Here is a 16,107-nt window from a genome sequence, read left to right on the forward strand (position 1 = left end):
TGCATGAACATGGACGTCTGAGTTTGATCCCCAGAACACACACTAAGAAGCTGGACAGGATGGCACATGCTTACAACCCCATTGCTGCAGAGATGGAAACAGGATTCCTAGAGCTCATTAGCCAATCAACCTAGCCTGTTTGGCAAGCTCCAGGCCAGTGAGGAGCTCCCCCTTTCTCCAAATCAAAGTGGACAGGGTCAGAGGAGTGATACCCTAGATTAACCTATGGCCTTCACCCATGCCTGTGCAAATAGGAGAAAAATAGACTTAGTGACCAGTGACAATGGAGAAGAACACAAGAGAAAAGAAAACATCTACTTGAGCTGTTGTGGCCTTGAGAGCTGTTGGGTTATCTTCTAGCATGACTGTGAAGCCCCAGAGATTACAGGGAGTAGACCTGGGTTGCAACCACTTGCTGAGTGACCACTGAGAGCTGGCTCTAGAACCTGGAGAGCAAAGCTGAGCAAAAGCCAGACTAAGGAGCACCAAACCCAGAGGAAGGAACCCAGCTCTCATTGGAGGGCTGCTGCTTGCTCATGTAACTTGAGTCTGTAGACCCAGGGTAAGGGTAAAGCCAGGAAGTATGAGCTCAGAAAAAAGATTGTCCATCTTGTCTTCAGTAACCTTAGTGCCTAGAAATGTGCCTGGCCCATAGTAGGTGCTTACTCAACTACTGGTGGAAATTATTGAGAATCAAATTGCTGGGAGAGAATAGGGATGTCGGTCCAGAGGTGACTTCTAGAAGGGATATTACTAATTACATTTAGTAATTTACTACCAGTAAGTGAACATTTCCTGAGAAGCCTACTATGCATCAGCACTTATGCTTAGCACACTTAGAGAAGCCTACTGTGAGAATCTTGCTTGATGTGTACCGGATACCATGCCTAGAACTTTGTAAGAAGCCTGCTGTGTGTTGGTCACCATGCTCAGCAATTTTAAGAAGCCTAATGTGCACCTGGCACTATGGCTAGCCCTCTAGAAGTTGCTATTCCCCAGGCACTGTGCCCAACACTCTATAGGAAGTCTATGGATACTGGGCACTGTGCCCAACACTCTATAGGAAGTCTATGGATACTGAGCACTGTGCCCAACACTCTATAGGAAGTCTACTGGATGCTGGACAGTGTGCCCAGTCTCTGGGACAAGCCCACTATGGACCAGCCCTTCTGTGAGAAACCTACTTTGCAACAACCATACTGGAAGTTATGGCACAGGCAAGTTCTCAGGTCAAGGGAATCTAGAAAAAGAAAGCTCAGAAGAGAACCAAGGAAACAATGAGAAAGGATGCACTTCCTGGCTAGGCTGAAGGCTTTCTACACTAATAATGGCTCTCAGGGAACCTCATCCCATCCAGAGAAATGCTTCCCTTATCCATGTGGATGGAAATCAAAGAGGCAGAATTCCCCGCAGAGGGACCAGGACTGGGGACAAAAGAAAAATGAACTGTGTGATCTTGGGTCAGCAGTTCTAAAATGTCTTGCTGCTGAGTTGACCCAGAGTCCCTGAGCTGGGGTTGCTGGTATCTTAAATTCATGGAGATTTGTGATGGCAACAGCAAACACATAGAGAAACCATATCCTTGGCCCTTGACCCATCTCTGCTGCTGCATAGTTATGTATACACAGACAGTATGACACCCCTAGAAGTGAGGACATTGGCAATGAGGCTGGGCCTTGGGCCTTTCAGAGCTGACTGGCTCTTCCGGTAATGGTCCTAATGATGTCATGAAAAGGACAGCTGAGGAGCATGACAATAGCCAAGCCAATTCTAAAAATGCATCTGGATAATTTTTAATAGTCTCATGTAAACCATAGCTATCTGCAAACTTACTACACAGTCATGGATGGCCTTGAACTTCTGATCCTCTTGCCTCCACATCTCTTCTGCTGGAACTAAGGGAGTGTGCCACCACACCTGTTTTAGGTGGTGATAAGGATTAAACCCAAGGTTTTATGCATGCTAGGCAAGTGTTCTACCATCTGAGTCAAATCTCTAGCTCTGAACCTGAAACACTTTCACTAGACCTAAGCCCAATTTGGTTTGAGTAGGTTCCATTCAATAGCATTCATTTGTTCATCCTAATGATAGGGTGAGATGGTGGTAGTCTTTAATAAATTATTCACTGAAGGAATGTCTCTACCCTCAACAGGAGCAATGTATAGGAATGCTCATTCACCAAAACATGAAATACCAAAGGACCAAATCCTACCCATGTCTGGCTTGGTGAATCAGCAGTTTGGGAGGGGGGTTACTTACAGGCACCTTGGTAAGTCATTACTTCCAAAACATGGTAACTTATTCAGGTAGCCATATCACCAAAAAAGCCCACCCCGGCATACATGACAAATCATAAAATTTGAATCTCTGGAGTTCCCACCCCAGTCACTGTTCAGTCTCCTAAATACTGTAGCACTCCAAAGACAACATCTCAGGAGGAAGGGAGCAGCTAGAACCTCAGGCAAGGAGTTGGCTAACCTTCTTCCTTTTGTGAGGGAAGATTATTTCACTTATTTATTTGTGTGTTGAACCATTCCTGCATTTCTGGGGTAAAGCCAACTTGGTCATGATGCATGATCTCTTTGATGTGTTTATGGATTGGTTTGCAAGCATTTTACTGTGGTCATTTTCATTTGGGAAGATTAGTTCATGACTTTCTTTTTTGTGTATCTCTATCTTGTTTTTGAAAAGGGAATTCTAAAATGAATAAGTAAATGGACAAAACTGGAAATAAAACAGACTGAGTGAGGTAACATAGGCAAGAATGCCATGTCCTTCCATGTGTGGACTCTAGCATCAAATCTTTAGATTGTGTGTTTAACTTGGACTGTATGGAGAATCCAGCAAAGTAGAAAGGAGCCATTGGAGTGGGGGCTTAAAGGAGAAGGAATAGTAGACTATAAGTGATATGAATACAATGAGGGAGAATCCTAGGGGTTGGATGGGGGAGTTGGGGGGGCGGTAACCTAAATAAAGGATTACAAAAAGCTGTGACCTCCAGGCCAGACTAGCAGCCACATAGACTCAGGGAATATGTTGGTTTTCTGACTCACTTCAGTACCTTGGACAGCACAGACACGTTGGCCATATTCCTTTAAAAAATGATTGTTGGCTGAGAGACTGACTGACTGGACTGTGGGAAGCCTGAGCCAAATACCTCATTTGTTTTCTCATCGCATCCTCCCACAAAGAAACACATTTACTCTACATTACAAAGGAGAGAGCTAAGGCTTGGAGAATTTGAGTGAGCATCTAGATAGAAAAGCTCAGACCTTCTGACTCCAGTTTTCCTCTTCATTGTTCTACCCCAGACTTATTCTTGGGAGAGGTATTTTGCTGCCTCAAACTTTGTGAAATACATGTACAGACAGTGCCTGACTCACAGTGGTTTGGTCCAGGACTTTTTTTTTTTAAAGCATTTGGCATTCATAGACATTATATTTCAGACACTAATTTTGAATTCTTCCTGGGCTACCAATGTGTCTTATAATATTCTCCTGTGATGCCAGGGGTGGGGACAGAGCCAAGACAGCCATGCAAACATGGGGTAAACCATTGGCATGCCACAGTGCACTGCACCACTTGGCTATGCCATGTTAGATGAATTATTAGATGTATTAGGTTAGATGAATTCAACAAAATTTGACTTGAGATATTTTTAGCTTAGAGGGGACTTATCACCGGCATCTGCAGTAGGTCAAGGATGACAGTAGTTAGATGGATGGTCCTAGAGTGATCACTCTTTGTTTTCGGGACACCAAATGATGTGATGGGGAAAGGAAAGACTCAAGAGTTTGGTTCCTGACAGGGGTATCATTTTGCTTTGTCTCCTTCTGTGCAGGATCTCTGCTGAAGGTGTGGACATTGTTTTGGACTGCCTGTGTGGGGACAACACTGGCAAGGGGCTCAGTCTCCTCAAACCTCTGGGGACCTACATTTTATATGGTGAGTGCATGCACAGTGGGCTCAAACCAACAACAACAGGAAGCACCCCACTATGCTTACCGCATTCTGCAAGGTGAAAGGTGTTAGTATCCTGGGTAATGGGCAAGCTTGGGAGTGTCTAGTTTGTTTGTTTGTTTTTTCAGTGCATTTATTATGCTGATACTGTTGTCATAAATTATAAAACTAACTTATTTGCCTACTGCCGTATCTCCTTCACTGTCATGCTTTAAATGTTTTGTTTTGTTTGAAACACAGTCTCACTATATAACCCTGGCTGACCTTGCACTCATAATCCCATTGCCTCAGCCTCTTCAGTGATAGGAGTGTGAGCCCCCATGCCTGGCCACATCTACTATGCTCTTGAGAGTATAGAAAAGTTTTGAAAATTAGAAGCAAATTTTCTCCAGCAAAATGAAACTTTAGTGTCTGACCTTCTTGTCATCATACACACACACACACACACAAACACACACACACACACACACACACACACACACACACACACACACACACACACACACATACACACACACACACTAATATAAACAGTGGTCTCCACAAATTCAAAAAAGTGTATAGAAAGCCAGAGGCCATCTTCCAAAGCAGAATATCGGAGTATCTGATGTTTGATGTTCCTAAAACCACTGTGCCCTGTTCTTGCAATAGAAATGGAGCCTTGCTATGTGGTGGTGGTGGTGCACACCTTTAATCCCTGCACTCCAGAGGCAGAGGCTGGCAGATCTCTGTAAGTTTGAGGTCAGTCTAGTCTATAGAGTGAGTTTAGAGGACAGGCTCTAAAGCTTCACAGAGAAATCCTGTCTCAAAATAAAAAAAAATGAGCCTTAATTCTGAGTATTTCAGAAGGAAAAAAAGAAGTCAATTCTCTTTATAAAAGAGATATTTGAGGGTTATATATAACTTCTCATCATCAGATCATTATTACAAAGGAATTGAGCTCACCAAGCAGGTGAGCAACACTCCTTTTCTGATACATTCTGGTCATTTCTATTCTGACCACTTATTTCCCAAGAAGTAAATAATTGATTAATATTATTGATGAGAAAACCTACAAGGGTCAATACCATTATAAGAACATCGGATGTGACTAATAGAAGGCAGATGGGCAATTTATTCATCCTTCCTTCTCATTAGCCAGGAGTTATATTTTTGCCTCAATTCCATAATGTCATTTGGGTGAACGTCAACTTGATTATCTCGCAATTTTCCAAGTCATTACATTGATCACTTGGTTACTATGTAATGGAAGCCTAGAGTTATGATCCCTGGGACTCATCATCCCGTCAAAGATAAAGGGATGGTTAACTGATTGGGAAATAGTTTAGCCAGACTAAATGGTTAATTTTAAAATATGGAATTTTTTAAGTAAATGACTGTTCTCTAACAAAAATTACACTTCCAGATATCTGATGAGAAGCAGGAAAGTCTGTGGAGACGGGCCATTGCATCAGGATGGCCTCTATACTGTTGAGGGTTTCTTCTTTATCCCACCCCATCCGCATTGGGAACCCTGCAAAGGGGTCATCTCTCTCTGAGCATCTCACCTCACCTCCAGCTGGCATCTGAGTGTCACTTGGTCCAGCTGCCAACACACAGTTTCCAATATTGTTTTATCTAGAGTTTTAGGTTTTGTTCTGTTTTTTAACCTCTCTGCCTGGCCCCCTTTAGAAGTGACAAATAGTCACACATTCCCCAAACCTCTGAAATTACTGTTCTCTCCTCTATCTTTTCTGTATTTCGTTGTTTGTATCCATCTAAGTTTCTCTTCTACCCTTTAGTACCCAGCCCATGTCAGAGTCCTAAGCCCCTCACTTGCTGAGAATCAAATTTGGGTCTATGTAGTGCCTTCCTATAGAAGGTCACTTCTTATTTTTAAGAAACAGGACCAAAATGTTTTATTATTAAAACATTGGACTAATCAATCACCTATGGCTACATGCCTGGTTGTCCAAAGGAATGAAAGAGCCACCATGATACACCCACCTTCCTCTAAGAGTTGATGACTAGCCAAATGTTCCACTTTGTGCCCCACCCCAACACCTGTACTTCTTCCAAGACTGAAGCGTGTTGTTTGTAAGCTTTTGCCACTTGTGCACAGATGAAACACCTGCACTCTTCTTCCATAAGAAGATATCTTGATTTTCATGAACAATTACTTGACTTGGGCATCTCTCATTTGCAGGTTCATCCAACATGGTAACTGGAGAGACCAAGAGTTTCTTCAGTTTTGCAAAGTCAGTAAGTATCCTTGCCTGTCTGCTAGCTAGTAGTTAACATTCTTTTGCATGTTGTAAGCTCCATTTAAAAACATTGGTCACCAGGCGGTGGTGGCGCACACCTTTAATCCCAGCACTCAGGAGGCAGAGGAAGACAAATCCCTGAGATTGAGTCCAGCCTGGTCTATAGAGTGAGTTCCAGGACAGCCATAGCTACACAGAGAAACCCTGTCTTTGGAAAACAAAACAAACAAAAAACAAAAAAAAGACATTGGTCAATTGGTCCACTGCTGGTCTGTCATCTGCGTCATGCAGTTCTAATAAATTCCATATCCATTCCCTGCTAACTGCATACAGGCAGGACCAGGTCTTGAAAGGTGGTAGTGTCAGTAAAATTTTGAAAAGCTTCCTTTTTATTTCAGTAGAGATTGGTTCAACCTGTCTAAAGTGAACTTAGAGTTGTGGCACTGTAATTGTTCCTTATAGTAGACAGTCTTATTTTGACCATTTTCTGTCCAGGTTTCTAAGGTCACAGTAGATTTCAACACAACATCTTACTGTGTTGGAGATGGGAATGGGAAACCCCTAACTTTAATAATTTCTGAGTATGTGATGACTTTGCCTGCCACTGAGGAGTGCTCTCCCTCGCTGCACCTGCTCAGATGGATATTTCCATACAGAGCTATTTATATGTGTTAGAATTAAGCTGATTTGGGGTTGTGCTTTTGTTACCCCACCCACTAGAGCAAGGGACTGCTATTTCTCACAAGTGTTCAGCTTCTGTCCCTGTGCTCCAAGTCTCTGGTGCAGCTGATGCACCAGATAAGTGTTGCAAGAATTTCTTCCCCGGTGAGATGTACAAAACAGCCCCACATAAAGTCCTGACAACAGACCAATATATGATTCCACCAGAGTTCACCCTGAGGAACCACTGACATCATTGCCCTTACATATGAGCATGGATGAGGAGTTACTGGCAGGAGTGTAGGTGACCCTAAAGCAGCTGCACTGGGAAGTTCATACCCAGCTAGATGGTGGCTTCCTCATAGTCACATAGATGGAAACCCTTCCTTTAGCCCTCCCAAGATTATGTTTGTCTAGTACCTCCTGAGACCACTAGGCCACATGCAATTAGGGCAAAATGGCATTACATATGGCTTGGAGGAGCATCTGGAATTTCAGGTGATGATCCAAGGATCCTGTCTACCCTCTCCTTCTCTGAGAGAATGTCAATAGTCAACAAGCCTGCTCAGGCAGGTACAGGCACAGGCACTCCAATGAAAATGGTAGCTGTTTTGCTCAGAGGACCATGCTCTATAACAATAAGCATCACTACATAGGCATTTCCTGAGCATCGACTGTGGGCAGCATTCCAAGACAAGGTATCACAGCGGATGTGATAGAGGTGTGCAGAACCCTTGTGGCTCCTACATTCTATTAAGGAGATAGACCCAACAATAAGGAAATGTGTTAATAACTTGATTGTGAATGCCTACCCAACCTCAAAGGAAAATAGAAATGGGATTCTGGAAGAAGGCAGAATGGGGTAGAAGCATTGTGTAAAGGATGGTGAGAGAGCCAGGGAAAAGGCATTAGAATTCTCTTTCCATATATCACAATAGAGTTGTATTGGTCACATTTTTTGAAGGGTTTTCCCATCTCAGTTAACCCAGTCTAGAAATTCCCCCACAGACATACCCAGAGATTTTTCTCTAAGATGATTTTGGAGGCTGTCAAATTGACAGTCAATATTAAACATGCCAGGAATATTTATATGTTCTTTATGCCAGCACTGACTGTCCAAATTTTACCCTCGAATATCTGCTGAATCAGGGAATGGCAGTATTCCTTCTATACATGAGATCAGAATTTCAAAGACTCTTTTTTTTTTGCATTGTTTGCATATGGGACTTTAATAAAAGTGTAGGTCAAGAATCATTTGAACTAGCTGGGTAGTGATATCACAGACCTTTAATCCCAGCACTCAGGAGGCAGCAGCAGGCAGATCTCTGTGAATTTGAGGCCAGACTGGGCTACAGAGCGAGATCCAGGACAGGCACCAAAACTATGCAAAGAAACCCTGTCTCAAAAAAAACCCAAATGTGTACACACACACACACACACACACACACACACACACATATATATATATATATATATATATATATATATATATATATATATAAAATCATTTGAAATTTAGTTCCTGTAGGAACAAGGATAGAACCTACTGAGGGATGCTATCTTCTGTCTGTCCCTGAAGACAGACTGTGTACAACTCATGGCTGTTTTGTTGCCATGGATACAGTTTGCATGATGCTGAAAGACTGCTCTGAGGAATCATGCTGGTCCCAAATTACATACAACTGTAAGAAATGTTTTCCCTTTTCTCACCCTTAATGCCCAATCCCAACACACAGTGCTAATGAAATAATTACAGTGTGTCCAAGCTAGGGACGATATTTATAACAACACAGTCAGGATGGAGACTCGGTTTCCTCTTCCTCAAATGAGTACCATTATGCTCCGGAGCTGAAGGTCATGAATAAAAGCCCAGAGGCCCAGGTCCATGCAGGCTGATTGGCCAGAAGTAAATTGAAGAGGTTTCCTGAGAAATGCAGTGACGGCTTTGCTCCAGGAAAAAAATTCTGTGCAATCAAGAAAGGCACATTTAGAATCATATAGAGAGTTCTCACTCTGCTATCTTAATTATGTTCCGTCTTAAGATTTCAGCAGAAGGAATTCTTTATGCTTTGTCAGCCTTGCTGTTCGCTCTTGGGCTATGACAAGGATGATTCCTACAGATGATGTTGACATTTAGAGAGCAGCCTGACTCCAAATTCCAAGCTCTTGCTCAGTAAATCTAAAACATGGCTTTCAGATTAAAAGGACAATTAAATTTGTCTATGCTTATGGAGCCTGTGGTACACACACACTGCTGTAATGGCATGCATCTCACATGAACACATTTACTTCCTATGACAACCTCCCTCTCCCTAAGCTATATAAGGAGACTGAACGCAGAGAGGTTAGGTGAATTGCCTAGTTACACAGCTAACAAGTGACACTCACCTCTAGAAATTTCATAGAGGATTGAAAGTACACTTGTTTAAGTGTGTGTGTGTGTGTGTGTGTGTGTGTGTGTGTGTGTGTGTGTGTACACCTAGCATAGCATGCATGAAGCAGAGTGTAACTTGCAGAAGTCAGTTCTCTGCCTTCACCATGTAGGTCCCAAGATCAAAGTCAGATTTCCAGGCCTTGGGGCCAGCCCCTTTACCCACGGAGCCATCCCTGGAGCTCTTGGTCACAGATGTACAGTGCCTGTAGCATCAGCTGGCATTACACAAACATCCACTGAGGTCCTACAGATGTGCAGGCATCAAGCTCAATCATGGGGCCCAAGAGTTTGGACCTCTGTTTGGGGATGCTTGGGAGAGCAAGAGTCAGGGAAGACGGTTTGCAAACAAACCTGAAGCTCTCGCGCAGGTGCTGCCGTGTCCAGTTTTCTGTGGTGCTGGAGGGCAACCCCGGAGTGTCATGCATGCCAGGCACACAGTCTGCAAACGGAGAGACACCCACAGCCACATTCACGGACCTTTCCACGGAATCACACTTAGCAGAGCCGGGGATGGGGCAGCTCCAGAAGAGCAGTACGTTTGACCTTAAAATCCTTGTCACATTTCAAGGGCTGAACCCACAGGAGAGCCATTTACGCAGTCCCAACCTCTTGGATTTATCACTCCAAGCTGTGTTCTCTTCTTAACTTGACCTTCCTTTCTACCTACCTTTCCAGTAGCCTTGTCGTTATCCTCCCCAACTCACCCTCTTAAAAAAAAAAAAAAAGTAAAAAGGTGATCTTGCACTCATGGGGGTCACCTCCACCATGCCCCCAATGCTTTGTCCTTCTGTGAACATCCCTAGATTAGGACTCTTTCATTATCCCCACAACCATTCTTAGAGCCAGATGTTTTACTCTGGACCCTCCTGGAAGATGCCAGTGTATCCTTTCATTTGAGTCAGCTGAGAAGGATGAAGTGCAAAGAATAATGGGGAGTGAGGTACACAACCAGGATCCACTCCAAAGTCAATGATCCTAATCACACACTTAACTACTGTAACAACCTGTGGCCTCGAATAGACTGAGAAACCTTATCCAAGGCAATGGGGTGAGAAGAGCTTCAGAATTTGCATTGGTGGGGAAAGAGAGACTTTTTTCCCATATTTTGGAATATTTACAGGTAAGTTATAAGATATAAGTTTTATAATGTGTGTCTGGCTGTCTGGCTGTCTGGCTGTGTCTGTGTCTGTGTGTGTATTTAAGACAGGTTCTGCTGTAGCCTATGCTGTTCTGAAACTCACTTTTTAGCTGAAGATGACCTGGGATTTCTAAACCTTCTGCTTCTACCTCCAAAGTTCTGGGATTACAAGCATCTATCTCCAAATTGTTTACTCTATGTTGTTGTAGAATTTGAACCCAGAATTTCATATGTACTAGGCAAGCACTGTCCCAACTGAGCTACATTCCCAGCATAGACAGGATTTTTAGTGTCCCTTTACGGTACCATGTTAGCACTCAAAAAGATTTGGCTTTTGAAGCATTTTAGAGTGGGGATTTTAGAAAAAGGGATGCCCAGCCTTCTCTCTCTCTCCAAACTAAAGCCCTCACACAGCATTGCTGTCTAGGATATCCTCTGCACCAACGGCTGTGGATCCAGAAATAGATGCTTAAAAGATGTATCACCAAGACTGCTTGCTGGTCCACTGGAGTCCAACCAGTTTCAATTTTGGCTACCTTGGAATAGATAATATTCCCAAGACATAGGCAGTGCTGCACAATGTAACCCCCTCTTTGGACTTCATAACCTAGAATCTTCTCTGATTGCAGTGGTGGCAGGTGGAGAAAGTGAACCCCATCAAGCTGTATGAAGAAAACAAAGTCATCGCAGGGTTCTCACTCCTCAACCTGCTCTTCAAACAGGGCCGCTCAGGCCTCATCCGGGGAGTAGTGGAGAAACTCCTAGGGCTGTACAACCAGAAGAAGATCAAGCCTGTGGTGGATTCCTTATGGGCCCTGGAGGAGGTAAGCAAGCAACCTTCTTGGTTTGTTTCGAGGACTTCGGGCAGCCATGACTATCTTTTACAAAACCATTTTTCTCCAGGTTTGTTCTAAACAAAAGTCCTAAAGTAGGTGACCCCAACCTTCTGACATCAAAATGCCACATTGTCACCTACCAAGTTCACACTCAAGAAATACACAGTTGAGCAACAAGAAAGAAATCATTGAAAAAAAAAATCTCATAACATTTTAAGTAACCTCATTATTTTCTGTTGGACTGCGTTCATAGGTATCCACATGTGGCCCACAGGTTTGGCATATCTAGATCATGGTGCTTTAGGTATAAGGACCACTTCAAGGTCCCAAGAGGCTTTCAAGCCATGCATCTCCAGCATTTATACATGAAGGCTTTATTTCCAGGTAAGACAACAAATTTGAATGGATATAGCCAACTCACCTTGATTACATAAGGGTATGAACATTGTTAAAATGTCATGAATATTGTCACTGTATGGATACATGAGAGATCAAGATCAAGGTAGCTCACCTTGATGGAAATGATTTGTATGCAGACACTGGATGCTTTGTGCCCCTTTGAGACATTGTCGGCTGTCACGGTGGACACGGTAATGATGTTTAGCTTGGTGTTGAACTGACTTAGGAGTTTTGTTGCTGCTGGTGTTGTTGATGATGACAGATTGCCAAAAGTTCTGGTGTTGGAAAACATTCTTGAAGTGTGAACAAAATAACCTTCAAGGAAGCTAAAGTAGAAACTGGCTGGATTGCTTCATATGGTACTCAAGGAGGAAGGTAGTTTTCAAAGAGTCTAGAAATCCTTCAGGACAAGACAAGGGTGAAGCATATAGGAAGTCAATCATGACAGCTCCTTGTGAGAATAAAGGAAGCTTGTGGCCTGGATTTGGGGTGATTTCAGATCTCCCTCAGCCATGAGGCCTGGGAAAATGCTTAAGTCGGCATGGGCTGTGTTCTTGGTTTGTTTTGCATTGTTTTCATGGATGAGACACCTTATAGAAGATGTGCTTGTTGGATAAATGTATGTTTGTACATGAAGAGTGTGTGTAAGTAGGTGCACCCATGAGTGGTACACTCATCCATGTATGTGTGTGTGAAGGCCAGACATCAAGATTAAACAAAAACACTTGTTTTCCAATCACTCTCCACTTTGTATTTAGGCTAATACACTCTCCACTGGCATTTAGGCTAAACTGCCAGTCAGCACTTCCCAGCTCCGCCTTCCTCCCATCTCAACTCTAGTTCTGGGCTTATAAATGGACACCATCATGGATGGTGAAGGTCCTAACTCAGGTCCTTATGCTTACAGAGCAAGCATATAACCTACTGAACCATCTCCTCAACCCTGGGATAAGTGCTTTTAAACTTGGGGGGCAGGGTCCCAGAAACTTTTACAACCTAAGTTGCAAACACTAAGTTGTCTAAGTCAGAAGTGTGTATGATAGATTTGGGTGAGGGGTAACATGCCATCAGATTAACTGTGAACTTGAACTATATGCATGTATGCCATTCTAATATTGAAGTATCATGGACAACCTTAAAAAAAAAAAAAAAAAAAAAAAAAAAAAAAAAAAAAAAAAAGAACAGCCTCCCAAAGTCCTTGTTTATTGTGATAACCTAAATCAATATTCAGTACAGGACATTCCTAAATCAACTCAGCATAAATAAAAGACAAACTGCACATCCACATTCCAGAGAAGGATAATGTGGTTAACATTCCAGCTTCCTTCCTTCCCATCTTTTTCTATTGCAGATGCTCATTGTAATTCAATTTATTGCTAAAGTAAATCAGACAATAATGTGTTCTTTGTCCTGTGTAATTGCCAAGATGGTTTGCCTCTTGTCATCATTTTACTGAAAATCTTTTCAATTTAATGAATCGGAGATCTGTATGGTATTCATAGTGGCATGCCAGAGAAAAGCAGGAACAATCAGAACAAACTCTCATCCATGTGGCACATATAAGACTTAGGTTTACAAGCTCATAGGAACTCAGGAACTTTACACCAACAGCTGTGAAACCTGCACGGGACCAGACTAGGCCCTCTGCATATGGGAGACAGTTGTGTAGCTTGGTCTGTTTGAGGGGCTCCTGGCAGTAAGATCAGGATCTAGTCCTGGTGCGTGAGCTGGCTTTCTAGAGCCCATTACCCATGATGGGATGCCTTGCTCAGCCTTGATGCAGAGGGGGGGGGTAGGTTGGGGTTGCAGGGAAGGCTGAGGGGGAATGGGAGGAGGGATGAGAGGGGAAATCTGTGGTTGATATGTAAAATTAATTTTAAAAATTTTTTTAAATTGAAAAAAAAATAGACAGGTTTAAACTCAGTGCCCAAAGGAACCTAGCAAATCTGGTAGCCGATGAGGGTTAAAACCTGAGAGGTGGTCCACTAGTTTTCTTAGTATTTGACACTATTCCTTGCTTACAGTAGTAATAGAGTCTCGAAACACCTACTGAGTAATTATTGTGTGCTTAGTTCTGGGGAGATGCTGAAGAGACAGTGAATAATAGGTAGATAATATCCCTGGGTTTTACAGAGTTTATATCCAAGGAGTATGAAGGAACAGAAACTACTGAAGTGGGCAAAAACACCCAGAAAGCTTGCTGCTTGTAATAAGCTCTTGGGAGGGGCTGTGTTCGCTGTTTTCCTCACATGACCACACTACCTGACAACCTGGGATGAAGGTGTCGCTTTGGTTCACAATTTCAGAAGCTTTCCTTCCTTTGTGGCGGGAAAGGCATGGCAGAGCATCTCAGATCATGGTGGTGGAGGAGTGTGGGATTGGCTAATCGTATCAGAGATGACAAGGAAGCAGAGAGCAGCACCAGAGCCAGGGCCCACCTCCAGTGACCAGTAACTCCAGATGGACCCAGCCTCCTAAAATAGTGTCACTAGCCTGGGAACAAATGCTTGAAATACAAGCCTGTGGGGAACATTGCAGATTCAAGTGACAGCAGGAGGTTGGGGCTTGGGGGGACAGATCACTTAGTTCCCACATAGAAGTGTTTCCCTTCCCAGACTCTTCTCATCATGGCCTCTCTAATGACCTTTTGCAGACTTTTTTCCTCTCCATGAAGTTTTACCTGGCCTAGAATCTCTCTCTCTCTCTCTCTCTCTCTCTCTCTCTCTCTCTCTCTCTCTCTCTCTCTCTCTCTCTCTGTCTCTCTCTCTGTCTCTGTCTTTGTCTCTCTCTCTCTCTCTCTCTGTCTCGCTGTCTGTCTGTCTCGCTGCTGCTCCAGCACTTGCCTGCATGCCATTATGCTCCCTACCATGATGATAATGGACTAAACCTCTGAAAATAAAACCAAGTTCCAATTAAATGCTTTCTTTCATAAGAGTTGCCTTGGTCATCTTCACAGTAATAGCACAATAACTAAGACATCCTCTCTTCTTCCCACTCTCTCCTGAGTGTTAACACACATATACATAGACAGAGAGAGAAAGGGAGGGAGGGAGGGAGGGAGGGAGAGAGAGAGAGAGAGAGAGAGAGAGAGAGAGAGAGAGAGAGAGAGAGAGAGAGAGAGAGAGAGAATCTGGAACCCAGTCTAAATCCCTGTCTTCTTGAGATTAGTCGAGTCCTGATCCACTGTACTCCCAACCATTTTCTCATGCTCTATGCATCCACCCACCCTCTCCCACCCACACTTCAGCACCTTCCAATCTTCTGGTCTTTGAGCCTACTCACACCCTCCCCTCCCTGAACCTCTGAAGAAGTAGTTGCCGTCTCTGCATTAAATGTACATCCTCCCCACTATTCATGACTACTTTTGTGACCTATGCAGAAAGGCCTTCTCTGTCCCTGCCTTCCAAAAAAGCCACCCCTGCCCTGGTCACTGACTCCTTTTCCACTGTTTGGTAGTCTCCATTGTATTAACCAATGGTTGATCGGCTTGTGCATTGACTCTTGCCTCGCATCTCCTAGAAGGTAACCCGGATGTGAGGAAGATCCTACATATAGGCTTCCAATGCCTGGCAGAGTGGATGCTCAGGACACAGCATAATGTAATGGATGAACCAGTGAGCCCAGCACCACACGGAAACAGGACTGGTTGGACACTTGCTATGCTCAATAATAAATATCTGCTGAGAAAATAGATGAGTAAGTGGAGAAACAAATAAGCTATACTTTTTCAAAGATATTTTCCTGGAACCAGCGAGTTGTCTCTGTGGGTAAAGGTACTTGCCACCAATATTGATGATCCCTGGAACTCACAAAAGGAAAGGAACAAACAGACTCCCACAAGTTGTCCTCTAATCTACACATCTACACATACACACACACACACACACACACACACACACGTACATACATACGGAGAGAGTGAGAGAAAAAGAGAAAAAGTTAATTTATTTAATAAAATGTTAAAAATGCAATTTCGAGTAAAAATAAAATATTATTATTTTTAACACAGGGTTTCTAAGCAGAAAGAAAGAAGTCATGGTTTTTCACCTAGGGCCTGAATCATGCTTTGATCTGGATAATTCTTCATCAGGGGTGGGGGGCTTGCCCTATGCGATGTTGAATCTGCTCATTAGATGCCAGCAGCAACAATAAAAGAAAACTGTCTCTAGTTATTGTCACACGTCCCCTGGGCCACTGGGTAAGACAAGGGTGATGGAAAACTGTTCCTAGTAGAGGATCACAGCTTTCAAAGAAGCTATGGAGCTGGGGGTTGTAGCTCCATTGCTTAGCAACTGCTACACAAAGCACCACTTTTACCAGGAATTGTGGTGCATGCCACGAAGTCCAGCACTCAGGAGGCAGAGGCAGGAAAATTAGAAGTTAGAGGTCATCTTGGTCTCTATAGTGAATTTGGTCTCTATAGCCTGGAGTGCACGA

The 16,107-nt window shown here is 43.3% G+C and overlaps 1 protein-coding gene across 1 annotated transcript in view; it reads left to right on the forward strand.

Annotated features, from left to right (window-relative positions):
* The window catches only part of Vat1l (vesicle amine transport 1 like), a 164,279-nt gene that overhangs the window by 75,050 nt on the left and 73,122 nt on the right, over window positions 1-16,107 (forward strand). Inside the window, exons 5-7 of the mRNA XM_006974063.4 lie at window positions 3,842-3,945; window positions 6,146-6,201; window positions 11,065-11,259. Of these exons, the coding sequence (XP_006974125.1) occupies window positions 3,842-3,945; window positions 6,146-6,201; window positions 11,065-11,259 (355 nt within the window). The remainder of the gene's footprint in view (window positions 1-3,841; window positions 3,946-6,145; window positions 6,202-11,064; window positions 11,260-16,107) is intronic.

The sequence above is a fragment of the Peromyscus maniculatus genome, chromosome 5 (genome assembly GCF_049852395.1).
Source record: "Peromyscus maniculatus bairdii isolate BWxNUB_F1_BW_parent chromosome 5, HU_Pman_BW_mat_3.1, whole genome shotgun sequence".
Lineage (NCBI taxonomy): Eukaryota > Metazoa > Chordata > Mammalia > Rodentia > Cricetidae > Peromyscus > Peromyscus maniculatus.